The 16174-nt window shown below is 42.1% G+C and overlaps 1 protein-coding gene across 7 annotated transcripts in view; it reads right to left on the minus strand.

Moving 5' to 3' along the window:
* tmem94 (transmembrane protein 94) overlaps positions 1-16174 on the minus strand; it is a 135310-nt gene that overhangs the window by 13120 nt on the left and 106016 nt on the right. For 3 of the 7 annotated variants that reach the window (XM_060844332.1, XM_060844331.1, XM_060844335.1), the window contains 6 exons: positions 16022-16099; positions 14363-14448; positions 11735-11816; positions 10260-10405; positions 6986-7080; positions 2105-2198 (listed from right to left, as the gene is read on the minus strand). In XM_060844332.1, the coding sequence (XP_060700315.1) occupies positions 2105-2198; positions 6986-7080; positions 10260-10405; positions 11735-11816; positions 14363-14448; positions 16022-16099 (581 nt within the window). Of the gene's footprint in view, positions 1-2104; positions 2199-6985; positions 7081-10259; positions 10406-11734; positions 11834-14362; positions 14504-14573; positions 14701-16021; positions 16100-16174 lie in introns of those variants that run through there. The other 4 variants (XM_060844333.1, XM_060844336.1, XM_060844338.1 and 1 more) reach the window with 4 other exon arrangements.

The following is a 16174-nucleotide window of genomic DNA, read 5'->3' on the forward strand; positions in this document are numbered from 1 at the left end:
GAGGGATCTTGGTGTCCATGTACACAGATCTCTGAAAGTTGCCACCCAGGTAAATAGTGCTGTGAGGAAGGCATATGGTGTACTGGGCTTTATTGGCAGAGGAATTGAGTTCCGGAGTCCTGAGGTCATGTTGCAGTTGTATAAGACTCTGGTGAGGCCTCATCTGGAGTATTGTGTGCAGTTTTGGTCGCCATACTATAGGAAGGATGTGGAAGCTTTAGAACGAGTGCAGAGGAGGTTTACCAGGATGTTGCCTGGAATGGTAGGAAAATCTTATGAGGAAAGGCTGAGGCACTTGGGGCTGTTCTCATTGGAGAAGAGAAGGTTTAGGGGAGATCTGATAGAAGTGTATAAGATGATTAGGGGTTTAGATAGGGTAGATACTAAGAACCTTTTACCGCTAATGGAGTCAGGTGTTACTAGGGGACATAGCTTTAAATTAAGGGGTGGTAGGTATAGGACAGATGTTAGGGGTAGATTCTTCACACAGCGGGTTGTGAGTTCATGGAATGCCCTGCCCGTATCAGTGGTGAACTCTCCTTCTTTATGGGCATTTAAGCGGGCATTGGATAGGCATTTGGAAGTTATTGGGCTAGTATAGGTTAGGTAGGATTCGGTCGGCGCAACATCGAGGGCCGAAGGGCCTGTACTGCGCTGTATCCTTCTATGTTCTATGTTTGAGTGATACATAAAGGCTGGGATTTTTTTCACTGGAGCATAAGAAATTGGAGGACGATCTTATAGAGGTTTATAAAATCATGAGGGGCACAGATATGGTTAATGGTAGTGTCTTTTCCCTAGCATGGGGGATTTCAAGACTAGGGTGTATATTTTTAAGGTGAGAGGAGAGAGATTAAAAAAAACATGAGGGGCAAATGTTTTACACAGAGGATGGTTTACGTGTGGACTGAACTTCCTGAGGAAGTGGTGGACGTGGGTACAACTACAACTAAGTATGAAAGACAGTTAGATGAGCACATGATTAGGAAAGCTTTGGAAGGATAGGGGCCAGGAGCAGGCAGGTGAGACGAGGTTAATTTGGGATTGTTTGGTATTGACAGGTTGGACTGAAAGGTCTGTTTCCGTGCTATATAATTCTATAGAGCATTCCTGATGAAGAGTTTATGCTTGAAACATCCACTCTCCTGCTCCTCAGATGCTGTCTGTGCTTTTCCAGCACCACACTGTTTGATTCTGAACTCCAACATCTACGATCTTCACTTTGTCCTATATGACTCTACTGAAAGGAGACAGTCAGAGACTTGCTGGAACAAGTGCAGCTCCAACTATACTCAAGATGGCACCATTCAAGGCAAAGCAGACCACTTGATTAACACCACACTCACACACATCCATTCACCTCCACCACCGAAGCTCAGTAGCAGCATTGTGGACCATCTATAAGGTACACCGCAGAAATTCACAAAGGCTCCTTTGAAACCCATGACCACTACCACCCAGATGGACACAGGCTGAAGGGCAGCAGATACGTGGGAACACCACCAGCTCTAGGTTCCCCTCCAAGCCACTCACCATCCTGACTTGAAAACAAATCACTGTTTCTTTAGTGTGACTGGGTCAAAACCTGACAGCTCCTGCCCTAACAGAATTGTAGGTGTTTGCTACACCAAGGTCCTGAAGGCAGCCCACCACCACCTTCGAGAGTCACTAGAGATGGGGCAATAAATGCTGGCCCAGTCAAAGAAGCCCATACCCCGTGGTTAATAATAAAACAAAAGCTGTAAGCTGGATCTTTCTCATTACCACATATTAAACCTCCTGAATGTTAGTGCTCAAGGTTTGTATGATATGGAATAGAACAGAACATTTAGCAAAAGGGAGACAAACTTAGGAGGTTATATTCTCCTAAGATCTTGCCTCAAGGACCATTAGCAGTTAATAAAGACTAGGTGTAGTGCAATGTTGTACAGCAGTAGGGCATAGCAATGGATAAAGTGGAAGCAAGCTTTATCTTGTTCTATAGGTCACCTGGGAGTGTTGACTATGATGTAGAAGGGCGGGATCTTAATTCGGCATCTAACCATACCTACAGCCTCTCTGGATGTGCTCAGGTTGCACACTGCACTTATTTGATGATACTTACACTACAGGAAGAGTGAAACACCACCATAAGTTGCTGAAAGGGCTTTTCCTCCACAGTGTTTTGGACCGATGAACATGGCTGATGGAAATACATACTGCAATTAAGAAGCAGTAGATCACCAATTAGTATGTCTACTTCGTGCACTAACTGTCCACAGCAGATAATTCCTGTACTTATTTTTAAAAACAGACACTATTGAACAGATAAAATGACTGTCAAGAGGTTTAGATGACCTCTGTAATTTTAACCCAGACTATCAAAGTTGCAGAAAGTTCCAAACTGAATTATAATGCTTGGGGTCTCTCCATGAATTGATGCGCCTAAAAAGCACTCGTTTGTGGGATATCCACCTGCCATTGTCGAAGCTTACCCCAAAACAGTCAAAAGAATGTTACCTTGCAGACCAGGAGAAATGTCACAAAGGAAAGCTGATGAGAGTTATCCACAAATTAAGTGTGAAAGGACACCATATCCTATTAAATATTACTGCTCACTGTCACATGACAAACTGATCCTCTGACAGTGAAACCCTTTTATCTCAATATTCAGGGGAGATCAGAGGTAACCTGAAGAATAAATCACAAAACCACAGCTGCAGAGAAAAACACAAAACTGTGCCACCTTTGGCTTTCAACAGTTTGAGTGGTTTTAAAACCCCCTCAGCCGGATTGTAAACTCCATGATAAAGGAATGGGACATCCTGAAGCATTAGCCACAAATCCCTGTCTACATGAGCTGAACAGTCTTCACCTCAAAAGGTCAGCAATTTAATCCAGATCTGATCACAGTCATTTGGAAGTGTAGCTTAGACTGAGAAATGCTTCCTTCTTCATTGGATTCTCCAAACCGAATGAACAGTAAGCATTCTTTAAGTTTAGCAGTTTCCCTTCATAAACAGGTCTTCCATCCTGGGAACAAGTCCGATGATCTTTCCTTGCTCTCCCTCTCTGGCACTGGTATCCTTCTTAAGGTTAGGGGATCAAAACTGCACACAGTTCTCCTCCAATGTGGCCTAACCACACTTCTATACAATTGAAGACAGACTTTGTTATTCCTATATCCAAATCTTCTTCCAATAAAGGTCAGTGTACTATTTGCATACTATTTTCATCTACATGACAAAGCCATGTAGGTCCCTTTGTACAGTTACTTACCATGTAAGTAATGTGCTGCACAGCTGTTCCACCAAAGTGGATTATCTCACATATTTCCACATTACATTCTAACACTGTATCACTGCCCACTTACTAAGCCTGTCCAAATCCTTCGGAACCACTTTGCATTTTTGTCAATGCACACATTCCAACATCATTGTTTTCCATGAAGCTGAAGATATATTTTGCAATTACATCCAAATGATATTTATTGATTGACATATTGAGAAGAGCCCCAAGTCTTAATTTTCGCAGTATCCCACCCGGCACCATGAGAATGATCCCATTATTTCTCCTGTTTTTTTGCCTGTTTGTCAATCCTTTTTCCATGCCTGTACATTACCTCCTTCCCTGTGACCCTTAACTTTGCTGAGCAACCTGTGGACAACTTTCTCAAAAGCCCTGAAGATCCAAGCAGACTGCATCAACCACTCCCTGACATCAAGGGTCGGGGATAGAAGCAGCTAAGTATTCTTGTAGGAAGCCAGCATTAGCACAATGGAGTGAATGGCCTCTTTCTGGAAGGGAACCGTTCTATAATTCAACGGTTGATGTCTTCGCCTGGGGAGCTACCTGACTCGAAGCTCAAAAGTTTGAAGAGCTGATTAGTGTCAGGCTACATGACATGATGACATCAGCAAAAAAAGAGATGAGGGAATCAGAACAGAAAAAGGACTTTAAAAAAACTACACTGAAGAAATGTCAGTTTCTTCTGACATGCTGGATCCTAAAGCAGAGAGGATTTTGCATAAATGTATCCTCTCACTATATGAACAAGAAACCACAGGGGAGAATGAAAGACTTGACGTTCGAATATTCCCTATAGAATTCAGATTTTTGCAGTGCTCTGGGTGCATCCTGTTTATAGTTTTACAAGATGACCAGACATGGAGAAATATTAGTTGCTGATCGTTCGACTATCCAAATTAACAAGCTTTCACAACTTGGTTAAACTTCCTGCATGTTAGTACCATAATGATTGGGAGGCAGACTCGAAGGCATTCACACAATGGATTGGCAACTGGTACCAAATACTACATTGAGCATCAAACTTAATGATTAAACTGATCTCTTCAAGAATAGAAAATGGCACAATTCATTCTTATCTTACGTAAATCAATTTTTTTACTTAGGAAGATAAACATCAATTGAGACAGAATGCTGTCACCTCAGTTCCTTCCATAAGCTACTTGCGGTCAGACATCACATGCCAACTGGAGAGACAGGAGAATTTACAATTAACCCCACCTTCTCCAAGATTTCCTAATTTGTAAGCTAAACACCAGAACTCGTTCGGAATCCACACAAGAGGCGTTTATTGCTGTGTTCATAGCAAGTCTGCCCTCTGATTGCAGAAATAGTACCAAGTGTACTTAAAATGAGCTCAACATTTAGGGGGTTAAACTCAGGGTAGCCAATAATGAAAGCTTTTTGATTCAAGTAAGAAAGCAAAGACTGCACGTCATCTCTCTTTGTGCATTGTCCTCATCAAACCAGTGAATCTGCCTCAATTATGCACTGGCGTCTTAACTGCTCAGAATAATTACATAGATCTAATCTCCTGTCAAATGCCACCCACAAAAAGCAGCACTTTTGTCTAAACAAGTGCACTCTGAAGTAAAATGTGCTAAAATTTCTGAGTGATTAAGTGATTATGACACAATCAGTAAATTGGTCTTAATTTATCCCGCACTCTATTCATAGAAACTTTGATCCATGTATAGCACCTCTGGGCAAACCTATTTAATTTAGCTGGATTGGAGTAAATCTGTGAAAATCTAGATGTTGGTTCATCACTAAGCCATCCGCCCTGCCAAACAGAAAGGACTTAAAGCAATGTTTCAGCCACTACTTGAAAGGTTTATTGAAAACGTGGCAGGAAATCTTCAAAAAACATCTCAACACCCTTATGCACCTTGAAAACTTCTCTCTCTCTCTTTCTCCTATCACCCACACTTTCAGCTAGATCTCCCTAAACCACCTGTTTATACCCAGCCTCTAGGGAATAAATGCTGAGAGAGTCAGATAAGAGTTCACTGGAGTACTTTTGCCCTTGTTGTCCCAGGGTTTTGTTTCTTTTGCTTACCCCAGGGGGCTAACACTGTTAGAGGAAGGGTGACTGTCTAGTTATAATGTCCAGGGATTATGAGGTCTGAAGCAATTTTGATGGACCAGTTGGGTCTTTTGTCTACCTGCCAAATTTGTATGTACAGATAAGGTTTCCAGGTGGCGTTTTCAGCATTAATAACACTTCAAAATCATGAAATAATAAAGGGATTAAAAGGAAGAGTCAAAATAAATACAACAACCATCACCAGAGAGAAAGTACTTGGGAAACTTTGGGGCTAAAGACCCACAAGGCCACTCGCCCTGATTGGAAATATCCTGCTACGGAGATAGAGGATGCACAGGTAGTAATCTTCCAAAAATCTTTACATTCTGGAAAAGACCCAGAGGATTGGAAAACTGCCAATGCAATATTTTTACTTTCAGAAAATACAGCTCGCTCTATGCCAATTGGTTTAGCACCTGTAATTGGGAAAATGTTAGATAGTCTCTTATAATGGATGTAACAGCAGAGAATTTAGAAATGCCACAGGTTCAGTGGTTTAATAAGGCAACAGCCCATGGTATTGGATACAGTAGATTTGGGATAAGAGGGGCATTTTCAGGATGGCAACCTGTAACTAGTGGACTGTCCCAGGGCCCAGTACTGGGGCCACAATTATTTACAATATATATTAATGACTTGGATGAAGAAAGTGAATGCAGAATGACACAACAGGAGATGGAAAGGCAAGTGAGAAGGATGGCAGGTTAAGGGATGGGCAAAAACTTGGCAGTTGGAATATGTGGGAAAGTGTGAGATCATGCAGTTTGGCAGGAGACGAGCGGAATATTATTTAAATTGCGATCGAATGCAGAAAGCTACAGCACAGAAGGATTTGGCAGTACTTGTGCATAAATCACATCAAAGTTCAGCAGGTACTAGGCAGACAGAATGTTGGCTTTTAGTTCAAAGGGAATGGTCGTATATAGAAAGGGAAGTCTTGCTAAAACTATACAAAGCAATACATAGACCTCAGCTGGAATACTGTGAACAATTCTGGCTCCCCCTTACCTAAGTAAAGGTGTACCGGCATTGGAGGCAGGGCACAGAGGATTCACTAACTTGATCCCAGGTATGAAAGGATTGTACTACGAAGAGAGATTGAGTAAATTAGCCTCGATTTGTTGGACCTTAGAAGAATGACTGATTATTGAAACGTACGCAATTCTTAGGCAACTTGACAGGTTAGGATGTGGAGGGGTCGCTTGCCCTTGAAGGAAAGTCTAGAACCAAAGAGCATAATCACAGAGTAAGGAGTTGTCCATTTAAGACAGAAAAGAGGATGAATTTTTTCTGAGGGTAGTGAATCTAGGGAATTCTTTGCTGCAGAGGGATGTAGAGGCTAGGTTGGTCAGTATATTCAAAGCAGAGATTTACAGCTTTTTAATCAAAAGAATCAATGGTCATGAAGACACAGACAGCAAAGTGAAATTGAGGATTGTTAGATCATTCATCTCATTGAATCTGCTCTGCCATTCAATGTGCTGAAAGGACCTAACTCCAGGCAGTTACTGTTTGAAAGGAATACTAGATACTTCCTGTGACACTCAAAATTCTAACAGACTGATTTAAGAAACAAAGCTACCATCCTTGCAGAGAACATCTGGTTTCTCTTACCTGTGTGCAGAACAATGAAACAGGCCATAACCTTCTGCGCCAGCAATAAGCCATTGGAATACTTGCCGAACCAAATGGGTGCTCCGTCTGCAGAACTAAGCCAAAACCACAAGATAATACACGATAGCCAGAGGAACTTTCAGCCATTTCAGGGCCAGCCCCACCCTTATCCTGACAGCAAGAGCATGCAACTACAACTCAAGCAAGTTGTCCTTTCTCATTATCAAGTGACTGGTCAACCTTGGTAACTCACACTATAGTCATGCCGGAGAGAGAGAGACAGACCGACAAAGTGAGAGAGAGAGAGAGAGAGAGACAGACCGACAAAGTGAGAGAGAGAGAGAGAGAGAGACAGACCGACAAAGTGAGAGAGAGAGAGAGAGAGAGAGACAGACCGACAAAGTGAGAGAGAGAGAGAGAGAGAGACAGACCGACAAAGTGAGAGACAGACCGACAAAGTGAGAGACAGACCGACAAAGTGAGAGACAGACCGACAAAGTGAGAGACAGACCGACAAAGTGAGAGACAGACCGACAAAGTGAGAGACAGACCGACAAAGTGAGAGACAGACCGACAAAGTGAGAGACAGACCGACAAAGTGAGAGACAGACCGACAAAGTGAGAGACAGACCGACAAAGTGAGAGACAGACCGACAAAGTGAGAGACAGACCGACAAAGTGAGAGACAGACCGACAAAGTGAGAGACAGGTAACTTGAGATGTGGGAATTTAAGTCAGGAATGAACACTACTTCATCAATGGATGTGATAAAGTAACTCACATATATTCCAAAAATATATCTACACAGCTCACTTCACTCATCAGGCTTGTATTCTTCACTCTAGGGTGAGGAAGGGTGTGATATCATGGCTGCTGCTTTCAGGAAGGGGCACACATTAACCTTTCACCCTTTCTTAGCTGGTGAATGTTAAGGCCACCTACGCAATGACTATGATTATGATCATGATCAGCACAGACTCAAGCTCTTCATGCTCAGAATGACTCAAGACCACTCTGTAACCTGTGGGCTTGCTGTATAGAGAAATGAGGCCACTTTTTTTTTAAAAAACTGATGGCTTTGGGGTCAGCATCCAAGATGAGTTCTTTGCTGATGGACCAAATTCTGGCAACTGACAGTCACTGAATGGGTTTACAGCTTAATGTGGTCAATCCTCAGTCTCAGAGAGGAAACTTCGTGAACAGTAATTGGGTCAATGTTTGTGAGGGTGCAGTTAACTCAAATTGCTGGACGGCTGGTTTGCAAAGCAGAGTAATTCCAACAGCATTGGTTCAATTCCAGCAGTGGTTAAGGTTAGCGTGAAGAACTCTCTTTCTCAACCTCTCCTCTCACCTAAGGAGAGGTTAAACCACCAACTCTCTCCCTCCCTCTAATGAGGCAACAGCACTATGATCTAGTAGGACTATTGCAATTTAATATGTGTTGATGCTAAGAACATTGTACAGTGCTTTATGGTACGCTGTTAAATCTGCATTTTTGTTATTGCTCTTAAGCTACTTGTAATTAAGCATACTGCTGCACAGTTCAAAATAATCTCTGCAGTCAGAGCCTAGTTATTGCAAGTTCAGGATGTGGACTTATACTATCGAGGATGGGGGTGGACAGCAGCATTCCGACACTTCACACATTCCATAATGCTGACTGAAATTGATTTCTCACTGGCAAATATCTTTTGCAATCCAGCCTCCAGAGTTAATAAATGTCAAAGGCAGGTCTAACTTCCCACAATAGCTTCGAATGGAATCCCCAAAGTCTAATAAACAAAATCTCTCTCTACTAACAGGACAGTGCCATCTGTTGAACAACACATTGAATTGCACAGGGTCAAAGGCATTCACAGTATAGGTGCAATGTGAAGCATTAGATAGGACATTAGATAGATCTTCTTTTGCAACATCAAACACAAGAGTCTAAAACAAATCTCAGAGGAGGTGAGGTACAACTTCAAACTGTCTACAAAGCAGACTTAGATCACGATTAAATGGGGTATAAAGTCACGGAGACTACATACATTCATCTAAATATTCCTAACGTTTTCAATTCCATAAATGATTTGGAGATGCCTGTGTTGGACTGGCGTGTACAAAGTTAAAAATCACACAAGACCAGGTTATAGTCCAACAGGCTTATTTAGAAGTGCTAGCTTTTAGAGACTTGCTCCTTCATCAGGTGCTAGTGCCTCCAAATAAACCTGCTGGACTATAGCCAGGTGCTGGGTGATTTTTAACCCAATTTCATAAACCAATCATTCTCAGTAACAACTATTTTTAATGACAACATTTTTCATGTAGGCTGAAGGCGAGATGTTGAGACATTAATAGATAACAGGACATATTTTGTTGTCCATCAAGTGATTTATTTGCACTTATCTTACAATTTAACTCTGATTTACTGATTTGGGTGCAAAAAGCACGACTTTTATTTGACACAGTACAGCTTTAATACATAAGCTTATAGACCCACATTCTTTTCTCTCTTCGCTTCAGTCCATCAGAAAGACCATACCGGAACATCTCAGTCTCAACAAAAACCACAAAAGGGCCATACCTGCACTGTGGAAATTAATGCCATCCTGTCTGTTTGGGGCTGTTCTCTGTGAACATGGGTCGCACCTGCAACACCATCTCATTCAAGATCTATTATCCTATTTACAGCTGTTCCTATCAAATCAGCTTCTGTCAATGGAAGAGTTCTTTAACCCTTTTTCCTATTTCTCAAATAACAGTGCTCCATTTTTTTAGTTCATATTTGCTTTAAATTTCTGTTTTTAAGTCTGTCATTGGAGATGATTAGATTTTGCCTTTGAGGATTTACAGCCACTTACGATAACAAACAAAAAGCATAGTTTTCTGGGATGGAAGTTTGCAGAAGGACCTGTACATAAACCTCAATCAGTGCTGGTGCAGCAGGCAATGCTCACCTCTCTAAGCAAGTGTATAAATTCAAGCTCCACTCCAGAGATCCAAGCACAAGGTCTCAGACGATCCCACAAAATTACCTGAGGCGTAGCGGAACTCTGACTGATGTTCTGGCCAATACTTAACCTCAGCCCACATTGCAAAAATAACTCTGTTCGTTACCTTGTGATAGTTTGTTGGGGTCTTGCTACATCTAATTTATGGGGCTGCCATGTTTCCTAGAGATAATTTAGAATGTTCTGACATCACATAAGGTGCTAAAGAAATGCAAGTCTTTCTTTGTGTGCAGCTGCGCCTGCAGTCAGTGGTGAACAGACTGATCTTCACCCTCACTCACCTGTTCATTATAGATGTGCAGTTGGTAACATTGAAGGAATTGGACTTTTTACAAAATTCCTGCAGCATGAACCCAAAGCAAATGAGGTAGGCAAAAATAGTGATGCTGAACTTGATGAAGAAGCACACTAGAAAGTGCTGCTGAGTCTGCAGACAGGAAACAGAATGTTACATTCATCTCAAGGATTAGATTAAATGTACACAGCTACAGCATTAGGATCACTCATGATAATTTATTCCTTGAAAGCACGATTAGTGTAAGTGATTTGTTCCTGACACATTACAGATGTCTGTACTTATCCCATGTAGTGAGACCTATTGGTTACATGGTGCATTAACAAAATCGAGGAATGATAATTCTGGTTGGTTTGTGGAACAGGGCAGCGGCAAACTCATACCAGAGAAACAATTCACACCTAATACTGTACACCCAAATATGAGCACAGTGAGGTACAGGTTCACTGGATTGTGACAGGAGTGCAAATACTGATTGCTTTTTGTTTTAAGATTAGGGAGACTGGATCCTTGTGTCACACATCCACCACAGCCTTCACTGAAATCAGGGAACTCTGCAGTGATTGGAGCTGGAATTTGGATCCTCCTGTAGCAGCTGAGTTTTGAAGTCAGCCATTGGGGGATGGGGTGGAGACAGAGAGACAGATGGGGACATCTACTTGGGGCAGCATCGGTTTGAAAGTGCAGTCTTAATAGTGGAGTGAAGGCTTAGCACTTGATGGATTTGGGAGTTGAGGGGGAAGACAAACGACAAAGAAATGCAAGAAAATTTAAAAAAATACGATTGTTCAGGCATATTTAGGAAGGTGTGTTTTTAAAATTGAAAATGCCAACATTCTTGTGACACCACTCCAATATCAGTTTGTGTTTGTTAAAGATTTTCTGTGACAGTTTAAGATGTGAGTGGACAATGGAGAAAGCACTGCCGCCTCACAGCGTCAGGGACCCGGGTTCGATTCCAGCCTCGGGCCACAGTCTGTGTGGAGCTTGCACGTTCTCCCTGTATTTGTGTGGGTTTCCTCCGGTTGCCTCCCACAATCCAAAGATGTTCAGGTTAGGTGCACTGGCCATGGTAAATTGCGCATAGTGTCCAGGGATGTGTAGGTTAGGTGCATTATTTAGGGGAAATGAAGAGTAATAGGGCAGGGGAATGGGTCTGGGTGGGATACTCGTTGGAGGATTGGCGTGGACGTCTTGGGTCAAATGGCCTGTTGATGCATTATAGGGATGCTACGATTGTTGCTTTAGAAACTGAAACCAATCAGAAATTTATGCCACAGACAGTCTCAGTTCATCAAGATTTTCTGGATAAGGCAAAATATCGAGATTTTCAGACAAAGCTTAAGTGACAGATAATTGTAAGTACAGCCATCCATATAACCATTCTTTTACACTTAATAGAAATGATTGATAGGTCAGTTTCCTAACAAAAATGCAGTGCACTGTTCCAAGAGGTCTCACCTTTTTTGGAATGAATACAAAGTTCTTTCCTGTTGCTACTGTCATCACGGAACTATCTGGAGGCTTCCCCAACAGTGCAGCACTGACGACAAAACAAAACTGACAATAAAAGCACAGTTTGGGATGATGATTACTTATCTTGCTTGCTTTTAGTTTTAAACAGGTTCAAACTCCATTTTCTAACATTGCTGCTAACACTTGACGTTTTCGTTTGCACATTTTAAAATAATCTTTTACTTTGGTTTGCATCATGTGCTATTCAACGGTATCAGAAGGTTACTCTTCAAAATCCATTCCAAAATGGTCTGCAGTAAAAGAGTCACTGCTATCGGTTTCCTTCCTCAATATGGCAAACTCCCCATGTACTGCAGAGTGAAGTCAACGATTCACTTCACATTACGCAATGATGCAAAAAGAAATGTATGTTTCAGATTCTGACTGCCCTTTGAGCAAGCCTATTTTCCTCAAATCATCCCAGAACAGATTATAAATAGAAAGAGCTGCAATTACTCGGCATCCACGGGGGAAAACCAGTGAGCTTTCATCAGTTCTAACTGAAACTTACATAAAACAGCTCATTCACTCAGAAGCAACCATGGGTGATATCGCTGGCTCTAAAGTATAGAATTTGCCACCCAGAGACCTGTATTCGGTTGCTGAGTATCTTTGAGGATGAGTAATATATTTTGGGGAACAAAGGGAATCTGGGAACATGGGGATAGGGCAGAAAATGGAGTTGATGCATAGATTCAGCTCAGGATGGCACTGTCACACAACCTCCATCTACTCCTATTTCTCATAGGCTCAGAGAATCCCTACTGAAACAGACCATTCAGCCAGAGTCCACACCGACCCCCCAAAGAAAATTCCACCCAAACCCATTCACTTACCCTATCCCTGAAACCCTGCATTTCCCATAGTTAATCCACCTAGCCTGCACACTATGGGCAATTTAGCATGGCCAATTCCCCTGACATGCACATCTTTGGACAATGGAAGGAAACCGGAGCACCCAGAAGAAATCCACACAGACACTGGGAAAATATGCAGACTCCACACAGTCAGCGGAGGCTGGACTCAAACCCGGGTCCCTGGTGCTGAGGTAACAGTGCTAACCACTGAGACAGTTTGCTGCCCTCATGTTCTTCTTACAAGGTCAACATTTCATTAACTCGCTTTTTTTTCCCAGTGACTTTTGTACACACTTTCAAAAAGCTGAATGGTCTCTTTCTATATTTTAACTGCAGTTACATTAAGTTGCTGATACTATCAGATTGAATTCTAAATTAAAATACCAAGCAATGAGGCCATATTGTTGAAACTAGTCCTTCAATGAAATCCAAAAGAGCAAATGCAGAAAGGATAAGGCTGCCAAACTTGCATGTTTGAAACAATATGACCACAATATGACCTAACAGGAAATTATGCTAAGGATTTGATAGTAAAAGTGCAAAGGTATATGGGCTAAACAGGAGGAGATGGGATTCCAGTGCTCTGAGGGGTATATCCACTTGTATCATCAGACATAATTAGTATGTGCACATAGTAAAGTCAATAGAGATGTACAGCACAGAAATAGAACAGAACAGACGAGGTCTAACTTATCTATGTCAACCAGATAACCCAAATTAATCCACTCCCATCTACCAGCATTTGGAACATATCCCTCTAAACCTTGTTATTAATTTCTCATCCAAATGTTGTAATTGTACCAGCCTCCACCACCGACTCTCACAGCTCATTCCATACACGCACCATTCTCTCACTGAAAACATTGTCCCTTAGGTCTCTCTCAAATCTTTTTCCCTCATCTTAAACTAGCACTGCTGCCTCACAGCACCAGAGACCTGGGTTTGATTCCAGCCCCGGGCGACTGTCTGTGTGGAGTTTACACATTCTCCCTGTGTCTGCGTGAGTGTCCTTTGGGTGCTCCGGTTTCCTCCCACAGTCCAAAGATGTGCAGGCTAGGTGAATTGGTCATGCTAAATTGCCCATAGAGTTAGATGCATTAGTCAGTGGTAAATATGGGGTCTGGGTGGTTACTCTTTGGAGGGTCGGTGTGGACTAGCTGGGCTGAAGGGCCTGTTTCCACGCTGTAGGAATCTAACCTAATCTAAACCTTTGTCCTCTAGTTTCAGACCCCACTGCCCTGGGAAAACAGCTCAGAAACTGAAGAGTTTTATTCTAATATCGGAGATGCCTGACTGCAGTTACTTGGATATACTGGTGACCCTGGGATTTCACCTCCTCCAGTAGAGAATGTTTTTACAGAGGTGTGAGAGTTTTGATGAAATAAATAAACAGCCTCCAATGGCTTGGTGTGGCAGGGAAGAGAAACCAGAAGGGACATATTTAAGGAACACAGCAACAAGCAGTTCTTGAAACTCCAACTTTTAAATTAAATTTAGATGGTACCTTAAGAGGAAAGATGTGCTGGGCCAATCGGACAAGTCCTTCAGAGAAAGAACAGGCTAAATGGCTACCTCCGGTACTGGATTGGAACACAGATTTGAAATATTCTTTCATCAAAACTGTGCTCCATTCATTCCCAACAGGAACAATTTACTGTAACTACAGTAAAAAAGTTAAGTGCTTTCGTTTTAGATTACTGGCAGAAGGCACACTTACCTCAGCAATGGGTAGCAGAAGCAGGACAGCCAGAGAACGTCAGTGGTGCTGAGTGGTGGAGGCAGCTGAACCAGACAGGCCAAAAACTGCTCAAATACAGACAGCTCAGTATTATTGAGGCATCATGCCCTCTAGTCAGCACTGGCAAACAAGGAAGGCAAAATGTTGCATACAACTATTGGTCAGTCACATATTCCAGCAGGCAATACTATGCATGCGGTTATAATCTTATGTTTCCAAAACATATGCTCCAATTTCAAACCAAGTCCACAGGTTTATTTTCAGCACCCTTAGGCGACCAGACCTGGTCAGTTTTCTCAGTGATAAACATGGTGGTACTGAATAACAGAGATCAGAAACATTTAAAATACAACCTATGTTGTGTATCAAGGCATCTGGGTAACTTTGAAAAATGACCTAGGTTAAGGTCAAGAATAAAAGGCTCCTACTCAGAGTGACTCTTGTTGAAACACAAGTATACTGACATCTTAGCGAGGTTTGAGATTTGTAGCTGAGGTTGAGGTTCTAGTTGTAGGTTTGTTCGCCGAGCTGGAAGGTACATTTCCAGATGTTTCGTCACCCTACTAGGTAACATCTTCAGTGGGCCTCTGGACGAAGCACTGCTGATAATTCCTGCTTTCTATTTAGATGTTTGGGTTTCTTTGGGTTGGTGATGTCATTTCCTGTTCTTTTTCTCAGGGGTCTAACTCGATGTGTTTGTTAGTAGAGTTCCGGTTGGAATGCCAGGCTTCTAGGAATTCTCATGCGTGTCTCTGTTTGGCTTGTCCTAGGATGAATACCGTGCAACTATAACAAACACGACATTGGACAACAAGCAGAAAACTAGCCTCCAGGATACATGAACACCAACTAGCCACAAAATGACATGACACTCTCTCATTAGTATCCTTACATACAGATAAGGAAGGACACCACTTTAACTGGGACAACACATCCATCCTAGGACAAGCCAAACAGAGACACGCACGAGAATTCCTAGAAGCATGGCATTCCAATCGGAACTTATCAACAAACAATTCGAGTTAGACCCCATATACCACCCCCTGAGAAAAGGAACAGGGGATGACATCACCATAGGAAATGGCATCACCAACCCAAAGAAACCCAAACATATAAATAGAAAGCAGGAATTATCAGCAGTGCTTCACCTAGAGGCCCACTGAAGACGTTACCTAGTAGAGAGATGAAATGTCTGGAAATGAACCTTCCAGCTCAGCGAGCAAACCTACATCCAGTATATAGACATCAGCAGAGGGCTGATCCCTTGTGACTGAACATCCCAAACATGACAGAGACTCATATCAGAGATGGACTATACCAGTGAGGTTCCAGATGGAGATTTTTGATTGTCCACATAAGGTGAGGTGCAGTCTGAGGGAGATGTTGAGAGGAACCCAGCCAGGAGCCGGAGAGCAGGTACGATTGTGAAATAAAGTTCCACCTACTACAACAATGCCCTTAAAGTACCACGTACTACAACCATGCCCTTAAAAAGAGATTACATTTCTTTGGATTACCAGATACATAAATACTATGTACAAGGCTAATAATGTAAGTAATAGAATAGTAATAAAAGAGAGTAATGGAGGGATCCAGATTAGTGGAATGTGGAGGAAGGGAAAAAAATTATTTTCCTACCTGAATGAAGACTAAAGTAAGCTGACATTGTAATAGAAACAGGAAGCATTTCCTGATTCCATACGTCGTGTGCCGAGCCTGTGGATAAATGGGAGTGCCTCTGGTTAAATTACACTGAAATGAAGTTGCATTCAGCTTGTTGTTTAGATTGTA

Source organism: Hemiscyllium ocellatum, chromosome 25, assembly GCF_020745735.1.
Source record: "Hemiscyllium ocellatum isolate sHemOce1 chromosome 25, sHemOce1.pat.X.cur, whole genome shotgun sequence".
Lineage (NCBI taxonomy): Eukaryota > Metazoa > Chordata > Chondrichthyes > Orectolobiformes > Hemiscylliidae > Hemiscyllium > Hemiscyllium ocellatum.